Raw genomic sequence first — 27353 nt, forward strand, 5'->3', positions numbered from 1 at the left:
GTCTTAGGTCCCTGCCTGAATTTTAAGATGAAAGCATTGTCTCCTGGGAATCAGATCTGTCTCCACCATGCTAATGAGAATAGAGAAAAGGGGGATTATATTTACCATTAGCCTAAGAGGTAGATCATAGCAGATTTAGAGTAAGACACCCTAGGAGGATGGTAAAACTCAGAGGAATAGTGGCTCTTATGTTTTGTTTTAGTAAGGGAGGTGGGTTCCTTTAAAGCATATACTCTCATCTCTCCATTACTGATAAGGGAATTGAAGCCCAGAGAGAAGAGGTGACTTATTCAAGGTCATACAGCTAAAACTTGGTCTCTGGACTCCAAGCCCAGTCTCTCCCCTATACTAATTGGCTTTGAGTTCCCACTTAGAGATCTCCCTTCTTAGAACCACCTACAATGTAACTTTTGTTCAATTTAGCATTTAATTATATCAGAGTTTATAAATCCCAAAGTAGTTTATAAATATATTTAGGAAGCTTCTCTGCTGCCCTATGTAAAACTTAGGTTTTCATTTGTAATACACATCTAACTGCCCAACTTGATGGTGAATTCCCAAGGTCAAGGTCTGTACCTCCTCTACCTGTTCCTCCTCCTGTCTCTCCTGGTTCTGCCTCAACTAAGTGCACAGTAAAAACTTTCTGACAAGTTTACTTGGTCCTCTCTCCCACAGTGGTCCTAAGCAGGAGGAGTGAAATGGAATGTCTGTTGCTACCTCTCTGAGACCCATGCTCTACGCCAACTCAGAGAGGTAGCAACAAGCATTTGGTTTCATGACCCTTCAGAGTGACTTAGATAGCAAAGGACCTAGAAGCAGAGAGAAGGGGGTTAGGTCTGGCAGCCACCTCAATGGGGCAAACAGGCAAAGAGCAGATGGACACACAAACAAGCATGTAGGGAAGCAGTGCCCAAGGCAGTGCAGAGGTGGATACCTGGGGCCAGATGCGCTTGGGTTTCTCTTTCAGCTTACCCTGTTAAGAGCCCATGGAAAGGGTGGTGAGCAGAGTCTGAGGATAGGGGAGTGGGAGGGAAGGGTCACTGTGCCCCAAACCTCTGGCTGCCTCTTTTCCCTCAGGCCCCTCTCTCACTGGTCCTCCCAGCCTCCATTTTCCTGATCCTCTACACAGCCCCTATACACTCAGAACCCCTAATGCGGACAGGGGTCTCCAATCTTCCTAGACTAGACTGAAGTCTCTCTAGCCCTAAGACCACTCGGAGCCCCTCAAGTCACAGAGTCTCAGGAACCCTCTGTCCTTCTGGACCCTGGAGCTTTCATCCTTCATGCCCCTTAGACCTGGAGGCCACCATTGGGCTTTTCCATCAGAAGCGTGTATCCAAAGCTAATGAGGGCCACATCTTGAGGGGCAGATCCTGGTCCTTCCATGGTGGGACCACACAGGTAGCCCACCCCAAACCACAGCCCAGCAATCAAGATGACTACAGATAGTCACCCAAGTCAGCCCATTTCTAACCCAAGCCCAAGCCCTGAACATCCCTTGTGCCTATTAGAATACCCCAACGAGCACAGGAGTCTTCCTCACAATCTCTCATGCTAAGTTCCCAAGGTACAAGGGGCTCCCTACCTACATCCAAGATCAAAGTCCCCCAGCTCCCAGTCAGCCCTGCCAGAGGAGCCATTCCTAGGATTGCTCCCAGATCCTCAGCATTATGATGAGGAAACAAAGAAGGACATCGGGAACTTCCTGGGCAGGAAGAGGGAGCCACTTTGAGCCCAGAGGAGGGCATAGAAGTACCAGACTCACCTGCACATCCGGGCATGGCCTCTTAATCGGGGGGGACTGGCTGGGAGAGTCACCTGTGCCCAGTTCTGCCCGCCCCAGGTGCTTGACCACAATGCAGCATCTCACTGGGAAACCCCTGGAGGAAAGAAAAGCCTGAAGTGGTGGGCTGGTTGGCTCCAAAGAGAATTTGGCAAGACCCACCCATGTCCATCTAGGGTAGGAGGGACAAAAGGGACCTGGCACTGGGGAAATGCCTAGTCAACTCAAAGCAGTAGCCAGCAGACCAAACACACTTACTTCTCCCGACACTTCTCCAGGGCCTCGTCAGCCAGCTCCTTCAGGTTCACAAGCTTTTCCCCCCTGTAGAAGGCATCTTTGGGGAGCAACAGACATTCCAAGCCTTAGGAAGGCACCACACTCCTAGCCCTTTATCCCTAGTGAGCACAATGTCCACAGTCCTCCTGGGTAGGCCTCTTGTCTCTGGCTCTTCCAGCTGATTTGAGCTGACAGAGGGTAGGCTGAGGTGGAACCAGGAGACGAAGGGTAGGCTGCCCCTACCCTTTATGCCGAGCAGTCCCAAATACCAACTAGCTGACTGAAGACCAAGACTTTGGGTGTGGGGGGTTTTGGAGAAGGGGTGAGAGAAGTAGTCACCTGTAGTGATGAGAAGGCTGCAGCTGGAATCCAGGATCCGTTCACAAAGAGACTCTGAAGAGAAGCCCGCAAACTAGGGAAGGGAAGAAAGACTGAAGGAGAGGGCGACCCAGGGATCGAGTGAACAAGGAAAGGAGTCACTTATAAAACCTTCAGGGTCTCTAAGCCAACGTCATAGAAGAAACTGGATAACTGATAAGGAAGCTATGACATTCTAAACTCCTTAGTCTGGTTCTTAAGACCCTCCATCATCCAGGCCCAACCTACTTCTCCTGAGCCCTATCCCCCACCAGGCCCCTTTTTCCAGCCCAAATTCCTACCACAATGGAGTGCAGAGCCCCAAGGCGGGCACATGCCAGCATGGCCACCACGAGCTCCGGTATCATGGGCATGTAGATGGCCACTCGGTCGCCCTTGCAAATGCCTGCAGGTAAAGGACACAGACCATGGACCATGGTGGACCCCACCTGCTGCTACGTACTCCCTCTCATCCAGTTACCCACTGTCACACCCCCGCCCCCGCAGCTGACCTTTTCGGTTCCTCCGTTACCAGATTCCTTCTATTCCTTGTCTACTTCCCCCAAGTCCTCAGATACCCCAAGGCTGGGCTTTCCAGTCCTTTCCCCATATCCCCACACTCACCCTGTTTTCGGAGAACATTGCTGAAATGACACACTTGGACCAGAAGCTCACGGTATGTGATCTGGGTGGTCTCCTCTGGCTCATTGCCCTCCCTGAGATACATCAGAAAGAGCCAGTCATTAGGGAGTATGACCTCTTCCCCAAACAAAAAAATAGGAACAGTCATAAAATCCATTCAGTAACACCAAGGCCTGGGAATGTCCCATGAGGGTGAGCCATCTGCCACCACACCTTGAGCTGACTGGTCAGATACATTGACTTTACAAGGTGTACTTTATTCACAAGCTGTGTGTCACAGGAAAATGCACTGCCATCTCTGAACCTCATTTAATTTGATAAAATGGGATGATGGTTTTCTCTCTTCCATCCTAGGCATGTATTAAGGAGAACTTATATCATGGATGTGATTCTTCCTGAAAGTGATGTCAACACTGCACTGGTGTTACTCAAGTGGGGTCTCCAGATCACTTGTACCCAAGTCACCTAGGGAACTTGTTAAAATGTAGATTCCTGAGCCCAAACTTAGCATCACAATCACAACGTCCAAGAATCTGCTTCTTTACTACAAGCTGGTATAAATAATCAGTAGGTTATATATAAAATAGATAACTAATAAGGACCTACTGTATAGCACAGGGAACTCTACTCAGTACTCTGTAATGGCCTACATGGGAAAAGAATCTAAAAAAGAGTGGATATGTGTATATGTATAACAGATTCACTTTGCTGTACACCTGAAACTAACACAACATTGTAAATCAACTATACTCGAAAAAGAATTTTAAAAAAAAAGAATCAGTAGGTAATTCTGATGCACATTTAAAGTTAAGACTCACTACCCTCTATCAGCTGATTTCTACCTCCTCAGCCTTGCCTCCTACTCCTGTCTAGGCTTCAGCCTGGTTTCTTTCAGTCATTCTTTCATTTATTCATTTGCTTATTCAACTCCTATGTGCTATATATATGTATAGAAATAAGGCACTGATGAACAAGATAAGCAAGATCCCTGACAACATGGAGCTTATATTCCAATGATAGTGCAGGAAATACACAAGTAAAAAATATAACCAAGATAATTTCAGATTATGATAAGCATTATGAAGAATATAAAGAATGACATAATAATGACTGAGAAATAATTTTCAAAAAGACATCTTAAGGAACTTTCAGACTGTATGCAAAGATTTAACTATAAGAATATTCCCCTCAGTATTATTTTTCAATTTTATGATTTTCAAATAAGTAATACATACAAATCATACTGCATAAAAAGATATGTAATGAGAAGTGTCCCTCCCACCCCTAACCTCCAATCACCCTGCCTCCTGGCAACCATTGTAACTACTATGTTGTGTAACTTTCCAGAAATAGTCAGTATGCAGACAGGGCCACTCCTAGTAGGATGAAGGGTATAGGGCAACTGAACTAGTGAGGAGTAACCAAGAAATCTCTTTGGAAGAAGGCTACACCGTTAGCATCTTTCATAAGGTCCTTGGGATATCGTTGAAGATGGAAATTTTAAAAATGAATTTAAAAAACTGAATTTTAATCCTGTTCAGAAGAGAAATAAGTACTTCACAGTCCCCAACCAAGCATGGAATGGGGATGTGGGAAAAAGCTGCTTCAACGATAGGACAGGCCTATTAGACAAGCATATATACATGCATTTATGTTTATGTATTCTCTTTTTTCTATACAAATGATGGCATACAATACACACTACTCTGTATCTTGTTTTTTATTAAATATAATACACATCCAATAAACTGCACAAATCTTAAGTATAGAGCTTGATCATCTCGCTTTATTTTGAAATTTAACAATATATCTTGACATTATTTTCCATTAAGACTTACAGTGCTATTTCATTTTCTTTGTCATCTGCATAATGTTCCACTGTTTATGTATGCCATAATTTATATTTAACAAATAAATATTTCAGTGAATATCTTTTTTAATATGTCATTTACTCACTTGAAAATATACCTGTAGGATGAATTAGTAGAACTGAAATCGTTGAGTCAAAGGATATGTACATTTCAAATATTCATAAATATTAGAGGATAGCTACTTTAAGTAAGATGGTGAGGGAAGGCCTCTCTCTTTTTTTTTTTTTTTTTTTTGGCCTTACGCGGGCCTCTCACTGTCGTGGCCTCTCCTGTTGCGGAGCACAGGCTCCGGATGCGCAGGCTCAGCGGCCATGGCTCACGGGCCCAGCCGCTCCGCGGCATGTGGGATCTTCCCAGACAGGGGCACAAACCCGTGTCCCCTGCATCGGCAGGCGGACTCTCAACCACTGCGCCACCAGGGAAGCCCCCAAAGGCCTCTCTCTGGAGAGATGATATTTGAGCTAAGACCCAAGTAATGAAAAGTAGGCAACTATGTAAGGTCTTGGGAAGAGGATCCTGGGCAAAGAGAACATCAAAATTTGGAAAGGCACTGAGGTGGTAAAGAGCTTGGCCTATTCAAAGAACAGAAAGGAAGCCAGTATGGCTGGAGCATAGTGAGCAAGAAGCGGGGTAAGAATCAGAGGTAGGCAGCAGCCCGATCACACAGAGCCTTGTAGGCATGGTAAGAAGTCTGAATTTTATTCTAAGTAGGTTCCGCCTGGCTTCCCTTATACACAAAGTCCCACGTCCACACTCTTAATCGTGCCATTGCCCCTGCTCAGAATGCCTTCCCACCTCCTTCAGGCTCCAGCACCACGTAGCCCCCCCATAAAGGTCATTTTTTTCCCTCTTCCTTACTACCCAGGGTACTTATGAAGGAGGTAACTGAAACTCAGAGAGATGTAGTAACTTGGTCCAGGTCACACAATAATAGGTGGCAGAGCCAAGAATAGATCCTCAGGTCTTCTGATTTCAAGTCAGGACTCTTTCTCCTCATGCTGTGAAGGACAGCGACTAGCAGGGAAGCTAGGCCTTTGGAGATTTCACAGAAGATTATCAGCTTCTTTCCAGTTCCTGGCTAGATGAGTTAGTTACTATCCTCTCCTTGGCTTAGCCCTCCTAGGGCTGAGAGGAGAGAAGCACAGAGAGCTATCTAAAGTGGGAAGGAACGGGGAGAGAGGAAGCTGGCAAATGGCCCTGAAGGCCAGATGCGAAAAAGCCATTTCCAAAACTGGCTCACTGACGAGTGGCACACCAGAACATCTCTAGTTACAGCTAAATGCCAACATATACAACACACCCATGCAAACCAGCTGACCTGTATGCATTCACATACATAAAATCATATATACTAATATAAAAACACTGTAGGGCTTCCCTGGTGGCGCAGTGGTTGAGAGTCTGCCTGCTGATGCAGGGGACACAGGTTCGTGCCCTGGTCCGGGAAGATCCCACATGCCGCGGAGCGGCTGGGCCCGTGAGCCATGGCCGCTGAGCCTGCACGTCCAGAGCCTGTGCTCCGCAACGGGAGAGGCCACAACAGTGAAAGGCGCGCATACCGCAAAAAAAAAAAAGAAAAAAGAAAAAAAGAAAAAAAACACTGTAGAAATACAAGCTGCTCATTTGCACACATAGGCACAAATAGCATAAGCATATGGACCTTGGCAAGTGTATGTATGTACCACACATTTATATACCCACGTATGTGTACAGCTTGCCCCACCAGAAACTCTCTATCACATTATTCTGTTTCATTTTCTTCATGGAACTTTCTATTACTTGAAATTATCTCATGTATTTTATTCACTTGTATATTATCTGCATCTTTCACTGGAATATAAACTCCATGAAAACAAAAACCTTGTCTGTTTTGTTCATTGCTACATCCCTAGCACTTAGAATAGAGCCTGGTACATAGAAGGTGCCCAGGAATATATAAGCACAAACCTATACAAGAACAGCTTACTTGAGCCCACTTCCAGTTACACACACAGAGTGTACATCCCTCTCCCTGGCCCTGGGCTTAAGTTATACATTATTGATATAGGCACCTTACTCCTTCCAGTGTCTTCTTTCTCTGACATACACACCCAGCTAGGGCCCCTGGCTGGTTGGGAGAGGGGAGGGGACAAAGTACTAGTCTCAGCCCTCTAGGATGTTAACAGATTTTTGCTTTGTGACCACCTAGAGGCGTGGAATAGGAAGGGTGGGAGGGAGACGCAAGAGGGAGGGGATATGGGGATATATGTATACATATAGCTGATTCACTTTGTTATACAGCAGAAACTAACACAACATTGTAAAGCAATGATACTCCAATAAAGATGTTAAAAAAATAAAAGAACATCCAATTTAGTCTCCTAACTCCAAAGAAATCCAAAGAGTCCATTTGCTGTGCTCAAGGTCACATTGTACAATAGTTTGTGGCAGATCAGGGACCAGGACTCAGGGTCCAGGCCTCTTTTTTCTACACTAGGAGCTGCAAACTCAAAAATCAATAGGGGGGGCTTCCCTGGTGGTGCAGTGGTTGAGAGTCTGCCGGCCAATGCAAGGGACATGGGTTCGAGTCCTGGTCTGGGAAGATCCCACATGCCGCAGAGCAACTAGTCCCGTGAGCCACAACTACTGAGCCTGCGCGTCTGGAGCCTGTGCTCCGCAACAAGAGAGGCTGCGATAGTGAAAGGCCCGTGCACCGTGATGAAGAGTGGCCCCCACTTGCCGCAACTAGAGAAAGCCCTCGCACAGAAACGAAGACCCCAAACGAAGACCCTAGTCTAAATAAATAAATTAATTTAAAAAAAAGATAGAATTAATATCTAAAATTTCTTGAAAAAAAAAAATCAATAGGGTTCAGGGGCTTCCCTGGTGGGGCAGTGGTTAAGAATCCGCCTGCCAATGCAGGGAACATGGGTTTGAGCCCTGGTCCAGGAAGATCCCACATGCCACGGAGCAACTAAGCCTGTGCGCCACAACTACTGAGCCTGCGTTCTAGAGCCCGTGAGCCACAACTACTGAGCCCATGTGCCACAACTACTGAAGCCCGCACACCTAGAGCCCGTGCTCCACAACGAGAAGCCACTGCGATGAGAAGCCTGCGCACCGCATCGAAGAGTAGCCCCCGCTCGCCGCAGCTAGAGAAAGCCTGCGTGCAGCAACGAAGACCCAATGCAGCCAAAAATAAATAGATAAATTAATTTAATTAATTAAAAAAAAAGAAAGTGAAAAGACAACCCACAGAATGGGAGAAATATTTGGAAAAAAAAAAGAACGAAATTTCGCCATTTGTGATAACATGGATAGACCTAGAGGGTATTATGCTAAATGAAGTAAGTCAAACAGAGAAAGACAAATACCATATGATTTCACTTATATGTGGACTCTAAAAACAAAATAAACAAACATAATGAAACAGAAACAGATTCATAGATACAGAGAAAAAACTAAAGGCTGCTGGGGGGTGCTGGGCAGGGGGGAAGGATGGGTGAAACAGGCAAAGGAGCTTAAGAGGTACAAACTTCCAGTTATAAAATAAAAAAGTCTTGGGGATGTAATGTACAGCATAGGGAATATAGTCAATAATACTATAACTTTGTATGGTGACAGATGGTAGCTAGACTTATTGTGGTGATCATTTTTGTAATGTATAAAACTATCGAATCACTATGTTATACACCTGAAACCAATATAATATTGTAAGTAAATTATACTTCAATTAAAAAAAGCCTAGGTGAAATATCAATATGTGTCAAGTGTAGAAAATTATATGTTTGGAATGTTTCATAATTTTAAAATTTGAATCATAAGTAAATAAAACCTTTTAATATATCCAAAAAAGAAAATAGCAGCATATGTGCAATGACACTTAGTTTTGGGGGGCCAATAGGGAGAGGCAGGGACTGGAAAACTGGAGAATACATGCTCTGGCAAGAAGAGGCATCTAGTACTTAAACTTAGTGTCTATTAACTTTGCCCTCTGGGAATAAGGTCTCAATGTTGCCAATTTTTTCAGTTTTTCAAAGAGGCCTGAAACCTGTTTCTAAATTTTTAAGTGTTGACAATTAATTTTTTTTAATTAATTTTTATTGGAGTATAGTTGCTTTACAATGTTGTGTTAGTTTCTTCAGTACAGCAAAGTGAATCAGTTATACATATACATATATCCCCTCTTTTTTCGATTTCCTTCCCATTTAGGTCACCATAGAGCACTGAGTAGAGTTCCCTGTGCTATACAGCAGGTCCTCATTAGTTATCTATTTTATGACAATTAATTTTTAAAAGTTTTAAACACTGTAGTCAAACAAAACTATTAATGAGAGATTTAGCTGATGGGCTACAGATTGGGAACACTTGCTGTAGACCCAACTACTTCCCTCTCACCTGGAGGCCATATGGTATGGAACAACTCAAAGTATATAATCTTCTCATATTTTTCTTCCAGGAAAACTTCTGCAACTACCTTACCCTTATACTCTCCAAATTTTACTGTAGTCCACTACTGATTCAAAATATATGTAGAATTAGACTACTTCCCTTCACATCTACTTCTACTATCATAGTCCAAAAATCACCATTAGTCAGATCATGTCATTCCTCTGCTCAAAATGCAAGTCCTCACACTGGCCTGCTAGTTCCTACATGGTCTATTCCCTCATTATCTCTTTGTCCTCAAGTACTCCCATTCTCTCTTCCTCTCCCTCTCTCTCTGTTCCAGCCACACAGCCTCCACACTGTTTGGCAAGAACACCAAGCACACTTTGCCTCAGAACTTTTGCCCTCTACTTAAGCATTCTTCCCCCAGATAGCCACATGACTTATTCCCTATTTTTGAGTTATTGCTCAAATGTTGGCTTCTCAGTGAGGCCATCCTTGACCACTCCATATAAAAGGGCACTTCTTGTCCACCCCACAGCCCCAGGTGCTCCAAGGTAACATCTTCCACGAAGTCTTCCCTAGTTTCTCTTTTCCCCCACCTACCTCAAAGCTGAAAGTTCTTTCTTCCTTCCAAGTTCCTTTATCTCACTTTCCTTGTGATCTATTGGTTTACCTTGTATTGCATTTATTGGGGCCTTATCTTTCCCCTTATACCCTGGGTTCTTGGAGGGCAGGGATCATGTCTTCGTTTCTGTCTCCTCTGTGCGCAGTAGGCACAGTAAGTACTTAAGATTCGTGGTCAAATCATTGAAAAACCTATAATTGATTAATGACAGGGAAGACTAGAGCTCTCCTCTTAATATGAGAAGGATAGTCATTAGATTGGAGATTTTAGTTCCCTAGACTAGCAGAAAAGTAAGGCACAAGATAGGAGGAAAGAGCTGAGGAAAAAAATAGGTGGGGAAAACTGGGTTCTTCACAGAAGCATCAGATGGCAGGATCTAACCTAGTGGGTTAGGTCTTCCAGAGGAGAAACATCCTGATGAGAGTAGTCAAACCTGTTATAAGAGGAAGACTGGACTGATCTGTTTAGCCTGGAGGTGAGAAGATACTGAGAGGCATGATAGTAAGTCTCAAATATCTGTATCTCTGTTGCCTCCACCCTAGCAGAAGCCACCTTCATCTCTTGCCTGGATGACCACAATGGCCCCAAACTGGTCTTCCACTTCACTCTTGCCCCCTTCCAATCCATACATAAACCAAAATGACCTATTATAAACACAAACCAGACTACAGCACCTCCTGCTTAAAACCCTTTAGTGGCTTCCATTGCATGTAGAAGAAAATCCAAACTTTACTATGCCTTGTATCTTCTCCAACTCATCTTATGTCATTGTCCCATTCTGCTTAATAGACTCCAAACACATTAGCCTTCTGACCGACAGAACATGCCATGTTCTTTTCCTATCTTCCTTGAACTCTTTGAATGGTTTTCTCTACCTCATGTTTCAGATCTCAGTTTAACTGTCACTTCCTAGTGAGGCTTTTCCATGACCACCCCAAGTAGCATTAGTCCTTCCTGTTATTCTTCATCACAAAACTGTGTATTTTTTTCGTAGCATTTTTCTCAAGCTGTAATTATTTTATTTACTTATTTACTCTTTTTTTTTTGCTAATTGTCTGTCTCCCCTACTAGACTGTAAGCTTCCTGAAGGCAGAGACCATGTTAGTCTTGTTCACTGCTGAATCCCCCGTACCTTGCAAGGAACCCTGTATATAGCAGATGCTCAATAAATACTTGCTGAATGAATGAATGAACCTGAAGGATAATTATGGGAAAGAAGCAGACTAGCATTTTGTAATTATAAATGGAAGAGCTATGTCAATTGGGAGAGTTCAATATAAGGAAAGCCTTTCTAAATGTCAGAGCTGTCCAGAAGCATAGGAGTGTGCAGGTTGGACCAGGGAGACCCTGACATCTACTTGATCATTCTTGAGGGAGTGGGGTCCTTGGAATTTTCATTTTATAAGCAACCATGTGATTCATGTTCAGTGAAGTTTGAGATGACCTTTAAGGCCCTTTGAACTTTGAGATTCTTTGATTCTGTAAAATTAAGAAATAATGTGTTCTATGATCCATAAAGCACTGCACAAATGTGAAGCACTTAGATATAAGTATACCCTCAAGTCACTTTCCCTTTCACCAAGGGAGCAGGGAGTGGGAGCAACATAACTTGACCAATTAGCAGCTTAATGTTCCCTCTGGGTACTCCTGGATGAACAGGGAAAAAGGCTGGAGGAGGAGGTGGGAGGAGGCAAATACCAAAGACTGAATCCTAAATCACTTAGAATGCCAGAGGAGGATAGGGCTTTTGATGTTCACCACCCTTATTTACAGATGAGAAACCTATTGCACAGATGGGAAGCTATGGCCTCGAGGTTACTTAGCACATTAGTAGCAGCATTATTCTAAAGCAGAGCTATCCAATATGGTAGCCACAAGCCACATATAGCTATTGAACACTTGAAATGTGGTGGAGGAACTGAATTTTAATTTAATTTAATCTATTTTAAATATTAACAGTCACCCGTGGCTAGCTCTAGAGTCTATGTCTCTAGTTCAGGGCATTCTCCTGCTAAATGACATGGCCTCCAAAAGGGCAATGTTGTTTCCAAAACCAGAATTAGCATAAAGAAGAAAATCAAAGTGTAGGAGTCCTGAGAACTGTGGGGTTAAAGTCCACCAAATGTGGATTTTAGTACAGCTATGATCACCCAAGAGAATTGAAAACATACATCCATACAAAACCTTGTTCACAAAGTTCGTAGCAGCATTATTCAAGATATCAAAAAGTGCAAACAATCCAAATATACATCAACTAAAGAATGGATAAATAAAATATGGTATGTCCATACAATGGAGTATTATTCTGCATAAAAAGTAATGAAGTACTGATACATGCTACAACATGGATGAACCTTGACAAGATTATGCTAAGTGAAAGAAGCTAGACACAAAAGACCACATACTGTATGATTCTATTCATGTGAAATGTGCAGAAGAGCGAAAGCCATAGAGACAAAAAGTAGATTAGTGGTTGCCTAGGGCTGAGGCAAGGAAAGTTGGAAGAAAATGAAGAGTGATTGTTAATGAGTATGGGGTTTCTTTTTGCAGTGGTGAAAATGTTCTAAAATTGATTGCGATGATGGTTACACAACTCTTTGAATATGCCAAAAGTCACTGAATTGTACTTTAAATGGGTAAACTATATGCTATGAATTATATCTGAGAAATTTTTGAACTTACTGTGGTTTTGATTAGAACTGCAAAAAGCACACAGATTTGGGAAAAAAAGCAGACATCTATACAAATCTTCCTTTCCTGAAAGATTGAACCTTAGCACTACTAGCATTATTAGCACTTAGCACTATTCATTCACACTGTTCATTCATTCATACTGTCTCTTTCTATTTGCCTAAAGACTTGCTACTTATTTGTTTTATTTTTAACATTATAGTCATATGTATACACCTGTTTCCCTCACTGGATTGTGAGTTCCTTAAAGGCAGGCAGGACATCGTTTTATCTGTTTCCTCCTCAGTGCCTAGCAAACAAAGTTTGACACGCAGTGGGCACTTAATACATAATTGTGAAATGAATGGATAAAAATATGAACAAATAAACTCTGCTCACATGATCAGCCAGATCTAGGCTGATCAGAGTGAGAAAACATGGAAGGAAAGAGGGGATAATAGAGGATACAAATGAAGAAGACAGATGCTAAACAGGCAGCGGGAAACAGACACAGAGGAAAAATATTTAAAACTTATGGAATGGGATTTGGAAACATATCAAGAAGAGTTTCTTGAGCCCCTACAGTGGGCTCAGTTCTGGACTCTATGCCATGGAAGAGACTGGAAGAAGCCCTTGGATGTGCAGTTCAGGTTGTGAGACACATGCTTCGCAGTTTGAGCTATAATTACACCCTGTTCTCCTGCCAGCTATTTTCAGGCTTTGCTCCAGAGACCTTGTGCCTGTTCCCCCTGCCCAAAGTGGCTTTGGTGACAGTTGGATTCCACATGTCTTCTCTGTTGAGAAGGCAGACCTGGGCCAGTATAGAAGTTAACCCTTTTCCCACTGCCTACATGCCTGCTTACAGGAGGGAAATCATACACATTCATTCCTACCATCCAGTTGTTCCTGGATGGAACAACTATGCTAGCCTTCCTCAAAACAAGTGAATGAGGGCAGCTCTCTTAGTTCCTTTATTATCACAGCATTTGGAATGCTGCCTTAAACAGGAATATGCCTGGGTTAGAAAAAGAAAGTGGGAAGAACAGCCAGGAACAACATACTACATGTACATCAAGTCTCTCAAGTATAACAGACACATGCAAAAATATTCACTTCAATGGTTCTTTGTTATTTAGGTAGATATCATAGTTTAAATCAGTAGTTTTCAAGCTAGAGTACTCTATTCCTGTATGTACCTGAGCAGGAAAAGTTTTAAGAGAATAAGTGTCCAGAGACTCAATTTTCATATGTACTCTTTCCTAACATTGATCTAAGTTGGCTCTCCTTTCCCACTTTCTTTCTCCCACTTTATAAAACAATGCCATCTCTCTCTCTTATCCCAAACCTTATTATGCCAATACAATGCTGAGGTTAAAAAAAACCCTCCAGAGTGCCAAACAAAGGGGCAGTTTGAAAATGCATAACTTCAGAGGGAGAGCCCCAAGAAAGCAAATCAGAGAGCTTCCATAAGAAATCAATATTGAAAGGAGTAACATCTTAATTGACAAACTCATGGCAAGTCTACTTGCCTTATTTCTCCTAGAATTATAATTCAGAAGTTAAATAGTTATCACAGGTCATATATTAGCATAACTGCTTTAACTGAAAAAGAAGTTAGGCATTTTCTAACAAAGTAAATCTGATTTGGCTATGTTGACAGTGAGAACTGGCTGTTCAAATTAGGTAATATGATAAACATTTTCTGTAAATTATATGAGCTAAATTTGCAGTTTCAAGATTTTGAAAAAGATATATAAAATATATACATGTATACAATAAAAAACACATTGGAAATTAAATTCTTTGCAATTATTTAATATTACAATAAAATGTTTAAATGTGAACTTTAAAATGTGTGAAGAGCTACATAATTTTTCAAAATTCTTTTAGGCATTAGATTACTAATCTAACTAATTATTTTTCAAAGACACCCTGCCACTGCCCACCACATCAGAAACATCTGAGGAGGTTTTAAAAATACAAGTCAGAAGTCTTACCCTCTGAAAATTCTGATTCAATAGGCTGGGTGGGGTCCAGGGATCTCGATTATTAACAAGATCCTCAGGTAATTATTTGGAGTCACCAGACCTAGATTATTGTTTACCCCTAATTCAATGTATGAATTTGCACAAAATTTCCCCTCTTTTCTGAGCCTCTGTTTTCTTCTCTGTAAAGTATGAGATGGGAGGAAGGAGTCAAGAAGAGGGGGATAATCACTAATGTATCTTAGACTCCTTGATTATCATTTCTTCCTTTCAGAGGCAGGAGAATGGGTCTTAAAAATCAGTTTCAGAGAAATGAGATTATACTTGGGAAAAAAAAAAAGAACAAACTTAGCTGAGGTAGATAACAAATAAATTAAAATAATGAAACCTGTATGCCTGCCTCGCTGGTTTTTGTGTACATCAAATAAGAATCCAGCTAATTCATTACACGAGTACAGTTCCCTCACCTGATCTTCACAGCTACTTTTGCAGTAGGTAGAACATGTATTATTATCCCTGTTTTAAAGATACAAGAAATCCAGAGGACACGGATTGCCAAGGCCACACAAGGAGAATTCAGGAGAAATCTGTAACTAGGTTCCAGGTTTCTGACTTCCAGGCTAGTGTTTGTTCCACTATACCAATTTGGATTATACCTAACTGAACATGGAGAAGCCTCTCTCCTAAGAATCTCCAGGAGTACTGTAAAGAAGCTGAGAAGACTCCCATCCACTTTGAGCTTTAGCCTGTGGTCAAGACCATACCCACCAAAACCTCTTCAGTATTCTGAAGATTTTGAAAGATCCAAAACCTCAGGCAAGGGAACCCACATATGTCTATATTCACAATCCTTGGCAATCAATGCTCAAGTGTCACAGGAGCACTTGTACACCCATTTGCTCCTAGAGACATGTCCCCACTCCCCCTGGAAATAAGGAAAAACACATTATCCCCAACATTTCCTTCCTAAATAAAATTCTGGCTCACAAGTAAAAATCTTGCCCCCATCAGGTTGTGAGCTCCGTGAGGACAAGGACCAGATTTCTCATGCTTATTGCTACATTCTTTGTACTTTGTACAGTGCCTGACAAATTTCTATAAATATCTACAAAATTAGTTTTTTTTAAACCTGCTGTTAGAAGCTAATGGATTGTCCATGGAGCATGACTATCCATAAGTTGAACCCTTACCTGACCATAAGTTGCATTTACCTGGCATATATGAAAATTAACTCAAAATGGATCAAGGACCTAAATGTAAGACCTAAAATAATAAAAGTCAAAGGAAAAAAGAATCTAACAACAACAACAACAACAACTCTGCTGCTAGAAGCTAATGGATTGTCTGTGGAGCACAGCTGTCCATACAAAAAAATTAGGTTTCTGTCAGTTTGGATGTCATATAAGACAAAACAGAAACAGACTCACACATGCAGAGAACAAACTAGTGTTACCTTGGGGGGAAAGGGGTGAGGAGAGGAGCAAAATATGTGAAGGGGATTAAGAGGTACAAACTACTAGATATAAAATAAATAAGGTACAAGGATGTAATGTTCAGCACAGGGAATACAGTCAATATTTTAATAACTTTATTTGGAGTATAATCCATAAAAATATCAAACTACAATATTGTAGTTTGAACACTTGAAACTAATATAAGTCAACTACGCCTCAATAATAATAAGAAGAATAAAAAAGATAAGATAGTAATCCTCAAGAGTAGCTGAAACTAAAGTTCAACAAAAGGCCTGTCTGACTGCTCATTTGGATAGATTTCCATGTATTAAAATATGGTCAGGGCGGGCTTCCCTGGTGGCGCAGTGGTTGAGAGTCCGCCTGCCGATGCAGGGGACATGGGTTCGTGCCCCGGTCCAGGAAGATCCCACGTGCGGCAGAGCGGCTGGGCCCGTGAGCCATGGCAGCTGAGCCTGCACGTCCGGAGCCTGTGCTCCGCAACGGGAGAGGCCACAACAGTGAGAGGCCCGAGTACCACAAAAAAAAAAAAACATGGTCAAAAAAGAAACAAACACTGGTTTCAAAAATAAGCCTTTCATCAAAAATCAGTAAGAGGACTTCCCTGGTGGCGCAGTGGTTAAGAATCCGCCTGCCAATGCAGGGGAAATGGGTTCAAGCCCTGGTCCAGGAAGATCCCACATGCCGCAGAGCAACTAAGCCCATGAGCCACAACTACTGAGCCTGTGTGCCACAACTACTGAAGCCCGTGTGCCTAGAGCCCGTGCTCCGCAACGAGAAGCAACCACAATGAGAAGTCCCCGCACCACAATGAAGAGTAGCCCCTGCTCGCCGCAACTAGAGAAAGCCCGCGTGCAGCAACAAAGACCCAAAACATCCAAAAGTAAAAATTAATTAATTAAAAATACAAAGTATACAATTCAATTTAAAAAATCAATCAGAAATGCATGTGTTGATATGCTACAGAAACGTTTCCTGCAAGGACAACTCTATGTTATGTATTCCAGGGCAAATAAATAAATAAGGATTCTCCAGTAAAACCATAAGGCTTTTAATAAATAGATCAGACCTTAGAACCCTAGATGAGAGCTATTCTCAAAGCCTTACATCCCAGCTAAAGCTCTCTCATTCCTGGGCAAGAATGCTACAATGACAGGGAAACAAATAGGGAAACAAATAGACAGGGAAAGAGCTCTGGATTAGGAGTCAGGAAAACTAGATTTATAGGTCAAGCTTCACTACCTTTCACAGTGTGAGAGCTTTTGCAAATTACTTCACTTCTCTGGGTCTCAGTTGCCTCAACTGTAAATGAGTGGAATATTTCATTAAATGTGCTTTCCAAGTCTGGATTTTATTATTCATTCTGCCTGAGAGCAAGAAAGAGAGTCGGAAAGGGAGAATCGGGGAAAAGCTTCACAAAGAAGATAGCATTTCAAATGGTTCTTAAAGAATAAGCAAGGTTTAGATTGGCCCAGAAAAGGAACAGACCAATTCAGGAAGAAAGGAACAAGGGTGGCTTAGATGCAGAAGTGGGAAAACACAGGCCAGTCTACAGGCCAGTAACAATCCTAAATACTAGAATTTTTATCTATCAGTTGTGTTTTTTCATAAAGCTAAATTTATTTGATATAAAGGACTATACTTTTTGCTATGTATATTCTCATGCAGTTATTTTTAATTGAGTGATAGTGACATAAGTTGATATTTGTGGTTTGAAAAATATCCTTACTTCATAAAATTTTAAATTGGCAACTCTTTGGGGGTCTCTGCTGAAAAATACATTAAATTTTTAAAAATCTCAGACTTCCCCAGTGGCGCAGTGGTTAAGTATCCACCTGCCAATGCAGGGGACACGGGTTTGAGCCCTGGCCCAGGAAGATCCCACATGCCGCAGAGCAACTAAGCCCGTGCCCCACAACTGCTGAGCCTGTGCTCTAGAGCCCGCAAGCCACAACTACTGAGCCCACGTGCCACAACTACTGAAGCCCGTGTGCCTAGAGCCCCTGCTCTACAACAAAGAGAAGCCATCGCAATGAGAAGCCCGCGAACTGCAACGAAGAGAAGCCCCCACTCGCTGCAACTAGAGAAAGCCCGCGCGCAGCAACGAAGACCCAACACAAAAATAAAAGTAAATAAATTTTTAAAAAATTATATTAAAAAATTATTTTAAAAAAAGATTGAAAAGATAGAATGTCAAGGCCATGAAAATCAAGAAAAGACTAAGGGACTATTCTAGATTGAAGAAGACTAAAAAGAAAAAAAAAAGACTAAAAAGACATAACAACCACATGTCATGTGTAATTGTGAACTAGATCCTTCTGCCATTAAGGACATTATTAGGACAACTGGTAAAACTTCAGTGGAGTGGAGTCTGAGGATTAGATAATAGTGGTGTATTAGTGTTGATTTCCTGATTTTGATAGTTGTATTATGGTTATATAGGAGAAAGTCCTTGTTGGAAATACACACTATTCAGGGTCTGCAACTTACTCTCAAATGGTTCAAGAAAAAAGTTATTTGTATTGTACTTGCAACTTGCCTTTTTTTCTTTAAGTGTTGATCCTGTTTTATTATCTGACTAGAAAATTAGACAATCCACCAGTCGGAGGGGATGGAGGAACTTAAACTTGCTCATTATTGCCAGCTCCAGCCCCACCCTGGCCCTTCTTGGCATTTCTTCCTCTTTGTGAGGCCTCACGGTAAGGCGAGAAGAGGGAAAAGACAGAAGTCCTTCTGGGAGTCCTGGCAGACAATGAAGGGCTCATGTTCACTACCTGCTTACAAACCCTGATATGGTGCTGGCAGATCAGCACTCAGGCATGGTGAATACACTTGGCCAAGGCAAACTTGAAGACCTCTCCAAAATATCCTTGATTTTCAGACCCAGGTAATCCAGCTTTACCTTGCCCTCGTACAGCACCTGGATGCAGGCGAGTCACTGCAGCAGGGTGTTGCTTTCAAATAGAGGCGTTCAGTAGCGGCTCTTGGCCAGAGTAAAGTTGACCCTCCAGACCTCATGTTCCTTCAGAGCCCATATTCGCTGATTAGCTTCAGCTCTTGGTTGAAGTGGGATTTAAAAGGTCTCAGGGGGGGTCACACACACTTTGCTACAGACGCAGCACCAGGCCACTGGCATGTCAGCTCCACTCTCCTGTCTCTACCTAAGCACAGACCCCAGTACCTGAGGAAGAGCTATACTTGTAACTTTTCTATAAATTTAAGAATGTTTCAAAACTTTAAAGATTCAAAATATAGACTAGAGAGGGCTCATATATATAGGGCCGCAAATGCTTAGTTTAAATTTTATTCTGTAGGTCAGGAAAAGTCAGAGAGGTTCCTAGACTAAAGGCTCTTCCTCCACCTCAAAACATTTTACCTATTAAACTCCCAATCCACAGAGGACTGGAAATGGACGATCTTTGCCAGAGTGGCCACCCAATGATCAGTGCCTACTGCTTGCCGAATTAGGAAAGTAAGGGAATGAGAGGCTAGTCCTTACTCTCATAAACTTAAAATCTTTAATTGGAGAGATCTAAACCACCCACCACATCAGGCCAATATTGGGAAAGAGCAATCAAGAACAAGAAAATGCAGAAGTAGGAAATCACCAAAGGAATGCAAAAGAAATGACTTAAGTGTGGTCAATTACGAAACACTTCCTAGAAATGGTGGATTTGGAGCCAAGTTTGAGAAAAGAAGTTAAGTTCATTAGAGGAAAGAAGGACATTTTGTAAAGTATAGAAAAGTCATATGTGGCTGCCAGTCTTGAATCCTTCTGCCTAACAGTGCCCTTAGACATGTGTAATATGTATGAGTATTAGCACCACCTCATAGTAATAGATCTTTTCAGTGTGTTTTCTTGTCTTTCATCTCAGCTAATCCTTGTAGCAATTTTTTGAGATTGGCAAAACAAGATTTGCTATCCCCATTTGAAAGGTCAGAAAACTGAGGCTCAGAAGGGTGTCATCACTTGCTGAAGGTCATAAAGCAATGGTTGGGACCTCTGCCTGCAGGTCCTCAGGTAGGCTTTCTGGGTTTTGGTTTTTGTTTTTTCTAATATATACGTGATCAAGAGAGTGATCTTTTCAAAATGTAACTCTGATATGTCACATCTCTACTTGAAATTCTTCATTGTCTACCTAGCACTTGTCACAATTGCAATTTTACATCTCTGTGTATGAAACACAAATTTCTGATCCTCCCCCAAAACTTCTCCTCCCAGTTTCTTCTCCAACTCAACTAATGGAAATTCCATCTTTCCAGTGCTCAGACAAAAAAACCTTTGTTTCTTGACTCCATTCTCTTATAGCCCATATCAAGTTCATCAGCAAATCCTATTGGCTCTGCCTTCAAAATATTCCAAAATCTGGGGAATTCCCTGGTGGTCCAGTGGTTAGGACTCCACACTCTCACTTACAAGGGCCCAGGTTCAATCCCTGGTGTCTCACGGAACTAAGATCCCATGAGTCACACAGTGCGGCCAAAAAAATAGAAATAAAAAATCTGACCACTTTTCACAGCTTCTACTGTTGTCTCCATTATCATATCTTATCTGAACTGTTGTCAGTGCCCCCTTACTGGTCCCCTTGCTATTGCCCTGTGCCTCCCACCCACTATTCTCAAGGTAGTATGCAGACTATATATAGTAGATATTCAGTTTAAAAAAACTGTTTAATGAATGGATGAATGAACACATCTCAGCTAAGGAAAGGATGTTATTTCTTTGAGGTTTGCCCTTTAATGTGTTAAGCCTTATAAATTATCATTATAAATTGTAGTCAACATTTCTAAAGCCAGCCCTAAACCATCTAAGTAAACTACTGGCTAGATAAGTGACAGATTGTCAAAGAAGCTAAGTCTGTGAAGTAGAAGCATAGTGTCTATAACAAAGAATGTAAGCGTTCTTCTGTCCAGAACAAGTTACAACTGCTATGTGACCTGGCAAAGTCACTTCTACTCTCTGAGCCTCAAGCTCCTCATCTGCCAAGTGTTCTTGTGAACCATACCTAGGTTCAAAAAAACAAGGGAACAATTATACACGTACAACACAGAGGAGACATAGTTTATTATTAGAATAAATAGAAAACTCTTAGGCATTATGGGAGATTGTAAGTAATTCCCTGTCCAGGGCATACCATAGGTAGAGTACTTAATAAATGATATTGGCCAACTAGAGTATGTATACAGGAGACCAACATGCATGATGAAGGAGTTGTTCAAGAAACTATATCATACAAGGAACCTGGGAATGTGGACTCAGGACTACCTCATCCATAAAACAAGAGCACTGACTAGGTCAGGGGTTTTCAAACTGAGTTCTGCAAATCCATGGAGGTTCCACACATATATCTCACAGGGACCACAGTGACAAGGTAAAGAAGCCAACAGAATGTAGCTCTGGTCCTCCAATCTATGCTTCAACCAGATCAGCTCTGCTTTTTTCCTGTTTTAGGAATGAGGCTTTGGCATAATGGTAAAAATAGCTAACATACTCTTTGCCAAGCACTAAGCCCTTTACACAGATTATTCCAATTATTCCTCACACCAATCTAGGAACCGTTATTTTATTTTTTTGGTTGTGTTGGGTCTTTGTTGCTGTGTGCAGGCTTTCTCTAGTTGCGGCGAGAGGGGGCTACTCTTTGTTGGGGTGCGCGGGCTTCTCATGCGGTGGCTTCTCTTGTTGAGGAGCATGGGCTCTAGGCACGCAAGCTTCAGTAGTTGCAGCACACGGGCTTCAGTAGTTGTGGTGGTGGTCTCAGTATTTGCAGTGCACAGGCTTCAGCAGTTGTGGCTCGCAGGCTCTAGAGCGCAGGCTCAGTAGTTGTGGTGCACAGGCTTAGCTGCTCCGCAGCATGTGGGATCTTCCCCGACCAGGGATCAAACTCGTGTCCCCTGCGTTGGCAGGCAGATTCTTAACCATTGCACCACCAGGGAAGTCCCTAGGAACTATTATTGTTCCCATTTTACACATGGGAAAACTTAGGTTTAAAAAGGTGAGGCAATTTGCTCAATTTGTGGGAGTAGTTACTGAAACCCAAGCATAGACCAGATCCTGTCAATCACTATACATATAATATTATATTTGAATAAAAGGATTGTAATGTTTTTAGAAAATCGAAAATTACTGAACTAGATGATCTTCAAGGCATCTTCTAGATTTAGATATCTATAATTCTACATTCAGCCTGGCAAAGGGATACTGCCTTCAAATACCTGAAGGGATGTCTTGTGGAGAAAAGAATGGGATTATTCTATGTGGCCCCAGAGCAGAGAACTAAGACCAAGGGAAGAGGAGAGAATGGGAATAAAGTTATACGGAGGTAATATATCTAAGAACTTTGTAACAGAGCTGCCTAACAATGGGATAGGTATTGTGTGAACTCTGTGGTCTTGGTAGTGTTCCAGAATCAGAATGATCACTTATGAGAATTGTTGGGGATGGAGATACTGGGGCTACAACTCCTGCTTTGTACAGGAAGTGGACCTCAAAGGTCTGGGAGTGAGAGTCTCAAATTCTCACAGAGGTTCAAGGTATCAGACGCTAGGGATCATTACCAGTGACCAAACTCTCCCATACCAAATCCAGGAAAAGGGAGAAGGCCCATCTTCAGCTCCAAGCCTTCTGTATTTACTGTTGTAAATGTGAGGCTTCCCTAAGGCAAGAACCCATGCTCCCACCTGACTACCTGCTCTCTTCAAAGGACAAGAGGCCAGTACTGGGTTCCTCCCCTTCCCCCAACCTCTCCTAGCTGCCTTGCCACTGCAGTTCCCTACATTTGTGATAGAAATTCTGAAGGTCAGTGACAGAAGTAACTTTAGCAAGTATCCTGTTCACCCCAGACAGTTTACCAGTGAGATAAAGAAGGCTCAGAAAAAGGTCATTATCTAAAGCCATTCTCCTCATTAAATATCTACTTTACTGGTATAAGAAGTCAGCCCAGACACAAACTCAGGTAGCTGACATGGCTCAGGACACTGAGTCAGGCCTCAAGACAGTCTCCATTTATTACACACTTATTATTACATATGTTAGTACATATAATATATTAATGTATAACATATACTATTATTATTATACTACATTTATTATTCATTTCCCACCTACTTCCAAAAAGTGACTAGTGACTTGGACAGCACAGTCTACTTGTTTCATTTTTATCACTTTAGGGAGTGGCTCTTTAAGGCATCAAGAGTCTGAAACTCAGGGGAAGTGAGAGAAGAAAATTAGAGATCCACCTTAAACATGAAATCCTCCAGTCCTCCTCCACAATCTGCCCGCCTGATTCAAGTGGAGAAAGACTGTTCCCAGCAATAGTTATTTCCCCACATATCTCCCGTTAGATTAAAGCATTTATGCTAAAGTGTTCATATTACCAGACAAGGGGATCAGATTCTCTTCCTCAACTTCTTCATCCCTTCTAAAATCCTCCTCTTCTTTCATCATCTCAACAGAAGCCCAGCCTGCCTATTGAGTCACCATAGAGTCATTATAGGTTGCAACAGAACTTCTAAAAACAACCTCCTCTTCAGAAACAATCACAGAATCCTGAAACCTCAGTGTTGGAAGGGACCTTGCAGAGTATCAGTAGTTCATCTCCCACCACTCCCACAAAGGGAAGGCCCAGAGAGGGGAAGAGAATGGTCTGAGGCCATCTTCTTTCTCAAATGAGTGTTTTTCCTTAGCAAGTACAGTAGACCCTAGAACAACATAGGGGTTAATCTGCATATAACTTACAGTTGCCTCTCCATATCCTTGATTCCTTCATATCTGCTGATTTAACCAACCACAGATCATGCAGTACTGTAGTATTTACTGTTGAAAAATATCTGCGTATAAGTGGACCCATGCAGTTCAAACCCACATTGTTCAAGGGTCAAATGGTATATTTGAATAAGTAAATACACTATTGTGAAACCAGTGGAGATATAGATGGAGGACAAAAAAGTCCCTCCCTTCCCATAGTGATCAACTAGTTCACTGAACTAGTGATCAACTAGTGATCATCTAGTTCACTGAAATGAACTCCAGAACACGGACCTAGATAATTAACAGAGTCGTTGGACATGAATGCTAAGATAACACACTCTAGGGCTCTGGTTTTCCATGTCACCTTGACAATCTTCTCCTTGTCAGACCATGGGCTTATCTCACCTTCCCAACCATCCCCACACCTCCTCAAATACACACACTCACACATACCCCACCAGGATCTGGACGGTTCTAAATATCATATTTTGGAACTCATACTCAGGAACATACAGGGATCCTGAGAGCAGAGCTTCTGTCCTAAAGTCACCTGCTTCTCAGTAGTTTCTAAGGAAGGACTGAATAATAGAGCCTGTGGAGAGATATTTCAGTGATTTCAGCTGAGGTTGAAGGGGGAGATGGTATAGAGATAATGATAGCCATAGGCAACCACAAAGCAAAAAGTAGAAGGAATGGACTATACCAAATATTTTGGCTTTGGAGATTGGGTTCCTCTCCTGGAATAACCTAGAGACTGAGCAGCTCATATAAATCACCAGAATAATAGCCATCAACCACTCTTTCCACCCACTCCCCATAATCTCCCACTGCTTACTTAATCCCCCAATCTCCCACTGTTTGCCAGTATCCCTTTAACTCCTTGAGCTACCTCTAATATCCCTCACCGACTATCTCTCCCTGAATTACTTTTCTAATAACTTTGTTACTGATTTCCTTCTCACACGTACACACATAAATCCCCACGAACCTGCCATGTTAGGGGGAAGAAAGTGCAAGAGAGGTTAAAACCAAAGTCTTAAGGGCAAATTTAGCCTCTGGATCAGATGACTGTGTGCCTCTGAAAGAGGTAAAGTGTTATATAGACTAAGGGGACCCTTGACTCTTCTCTCTCACTTTCTCTGTCTGTGCGCCCACCATCTACACACCCAGTTACCTATGTTGGTTTCTTTCCTCTAAATTACTCTAACATTTCATTGTTCAATTCCATTCCCACCAGCAATATCCCAGTTCAGGCATCTCTACCTTGAATAACAAAACTCTCAGTTCTCTGACTTTCCACTCTCACTTCCATATGAATCCAGATTAATCTTCTTAAACCCAGCTGTGACTGCATCATTCCCCTGCATAAAATCTTTCCTAGGTCTCCAAAAATAGTCAAGATGTCCCATTCCTGGACCTCATCCACTGCTGAAGATAACCTTGACTCCTCTCTCTCTCACTCCTCAAATCCAATCCAAGTCAGCAAATTCCATGGGCTCTTCACTCAAAATAGATCCAGATTTTGACCACTTTTAACCACCTTCAAGCTACTACTAAAGTCTAAATCACCATCATTGTTCAGCTGGATTTCTATAATAGCCTCATAATTGATCTCCGTGCTTCTATTCTTGCCCTTCTACAGTCTATTCTCAACACAAAGACAGATTCTAAACATAATTCTAAACATAAGTCAAATCATTTTTACTTCTATGCTCAAGATTGTCCAGTGGTTCCCCATTTCACTGTGAATAAAACCCGAAAGTCTTTCAAGGTTCTATACAATCTAGTGTCCTGCTGACCTCATTCCCTACTACTCTGTTTTTCTAGCTAATACTGCTTCAGCTACACTAACTTCCTAGCTAGTATTCAAATACCCCAGGTAGCAGAACACTCCCATCTCAGGGCCTTTGCACTTGCTCCTCCATGTACCTGGAATATTTCCCTTTCCCAACCCAGCTATGGGCATAACACTCTCCATTTCCTTCATATCTCTGCTCAAATGTCACCTTTATCAGAGAGTGCTTCCCTTATCAATCCCCATTCTTTATCGTCATTCCTTTTTCCTTAAACTGCTCTGTATTTTTCTATAGCACTTATCACTACCTGTCACGTATTTATTGGTTGGTTTGTTTATTGTCTGTCTCCTTAAGCTGGAATATAACCTCCACGAGGGCAGAGAGTTTGTCTGTTTGTTCAAAATACTTCCTGGTACATAGTAAGTTCTTAGTAAGTATTGAATGAATAAATTGTTCCCTACATAAACCCTTTACTCTAGACAGACTTGGTCATCTCACTGTCCCGATAATAATAATAATGGCGGCTAATATTTGAGTGCTTTCAATGTGCCAGGAATTGGACACATGGGTTTGTTATCCTTTTCAATCCTGTTCAGCTGACAACTGCATGAGATAAAAACTATTTTTATCTACCTTTCACAGTTGAGAAAACTGAGGCTCAAAGAGGTTAAGTAACTTGTGCAAAATCGTAAAGCTAGTTAGTGGCAGAAACAGGACTCAAATTAGGTTAGTTTGACACCAAAACACATTCTCCTAATTTTATGTTATACTGCCTCCCTGCAATGCTTTCTCCCTTCTGTGAACTATTAGTAAAAGTGGCTCTGTGCAATTTGACCCATAATTGCTTTCAGGCTGTTTCATGTAGGCCTGTCTGGTCTTCCCCAATAGAATGTAAATCTATTTTACATTCATTAAAGGGTCTGGGCCATTTAAACCTGGTGACACCATTTATTTTACATTTTTAAGCAAATTAATTTAAAGTTAATTTAACTAATATTTAACTATAATTTCTCTTTTCACTGGTCACAGCCAAGTACTGCACAGCTAGAATAACGAAGTACTGTTGACCCTTGAACAACACGGGTTTGAAATGCATGAATACATTTATATGCAGACTTTTTTCAATTGTAAATACTACAGTACTACATGATCCACTGTTGGCTGAATCCGCAAATGTGGAACCTCGGATACAGAGGCTATGGAGGGCCAGCTATAAATTACATGCAGATTGGATTGTGCAAGTGTTGGCACCTCTAACCCTCGAGTTGTTCAAGGGTCCACTGTAGTATCATATGGTAAAAAGAGAAGTTGACTAGGAGTGAGGATATCTGGAGATTAGCCTCAGCTCTGTCTCCAAGCAGGTTTATCACCCTTAAGCAAATCACTTAGCTTCTCTGATCCTTAATCTACCCATCTGTAAAGAGAGCTGGCCTAGATGGACTCTAAAACAGTCACTTCAAATTCTAAAAATACTGTTCTTCCGTGAGTATTTACAATGTGTCAAGCCAAAAGTAAAAGGCTAAATTCTTCCTTAATATTGTTCTATTTTGGCTTATTGGAGTACTTTCCTAAGAGCACTATTTCCTTTGTGGATTATTTCAGTATGTATATAAGATATGCCCTAAAACAAGAAGTGACCTACAAATGTGGTTTTCTAATGCCATTATAGCTATCTAAATGCCTAGGTTGAAAAGAAAGTCATACTATGGCTCCATAAGAAGTATATCAACTGGAACAAATCACTGAAAAGATGTCACT

At 41.7% G+C, this 27353-nt stretch overlaps 1 protein-coding gene across 2 annotated transcripts in view; it reads right to left on the reverse strand.

Annotated features, from left to right (window-relative positions):
• ACSS2 (acyl-CoA synthetase short chain family member 2) overlaps positions 1-27353 on the reverse strand; it is a 47698-nt gene that overhangs the window by 11233 nt on the left and 9112 nt on the right. Inside the window, exons 3-8 of one of the 2 annotated variants that reach the window (XM_060030925.1) lie at positions 3041-3132; positions 2719-2822; positions 2399-2471; positions 2042-2117; positions 1766-1880; positions 935-973 (exon numbers count right to left, since the gene is read on the reverse strand). In XM_060030925.1, coding sequence (XP_059886908.1) covers positions 935-973; positions 1766-1880; positions 2042-2117; positions 2399-2471; positions 2719-2822; positions 3041-3132 — 499 coding nt within the window. The remainder of the gene's footprint in view (positions 1-934; positions 974-1765; positions 1881-2041; positions 2118-2398; positions 2472-2718; positions 2823-3040; positions 3133-27353) is intronic. The other variant, XM_060030926.1, reaches the window with a different exon arrangement.

The sequence above is a fragment of the Delphinus delphis genome, chromosome 15 (genome assembly GCF_949987515.2).
Source record: "Delphinus delphis chromosome 15, mDelDel1.2, whole genome shotgun sequence".
Taxonomy (NCBI): Eukaryota; Metazoa; Chordata; class Mammalia; order Artiodactyla; family Delphinidae; genus Delphinus; species Delphinus delphis.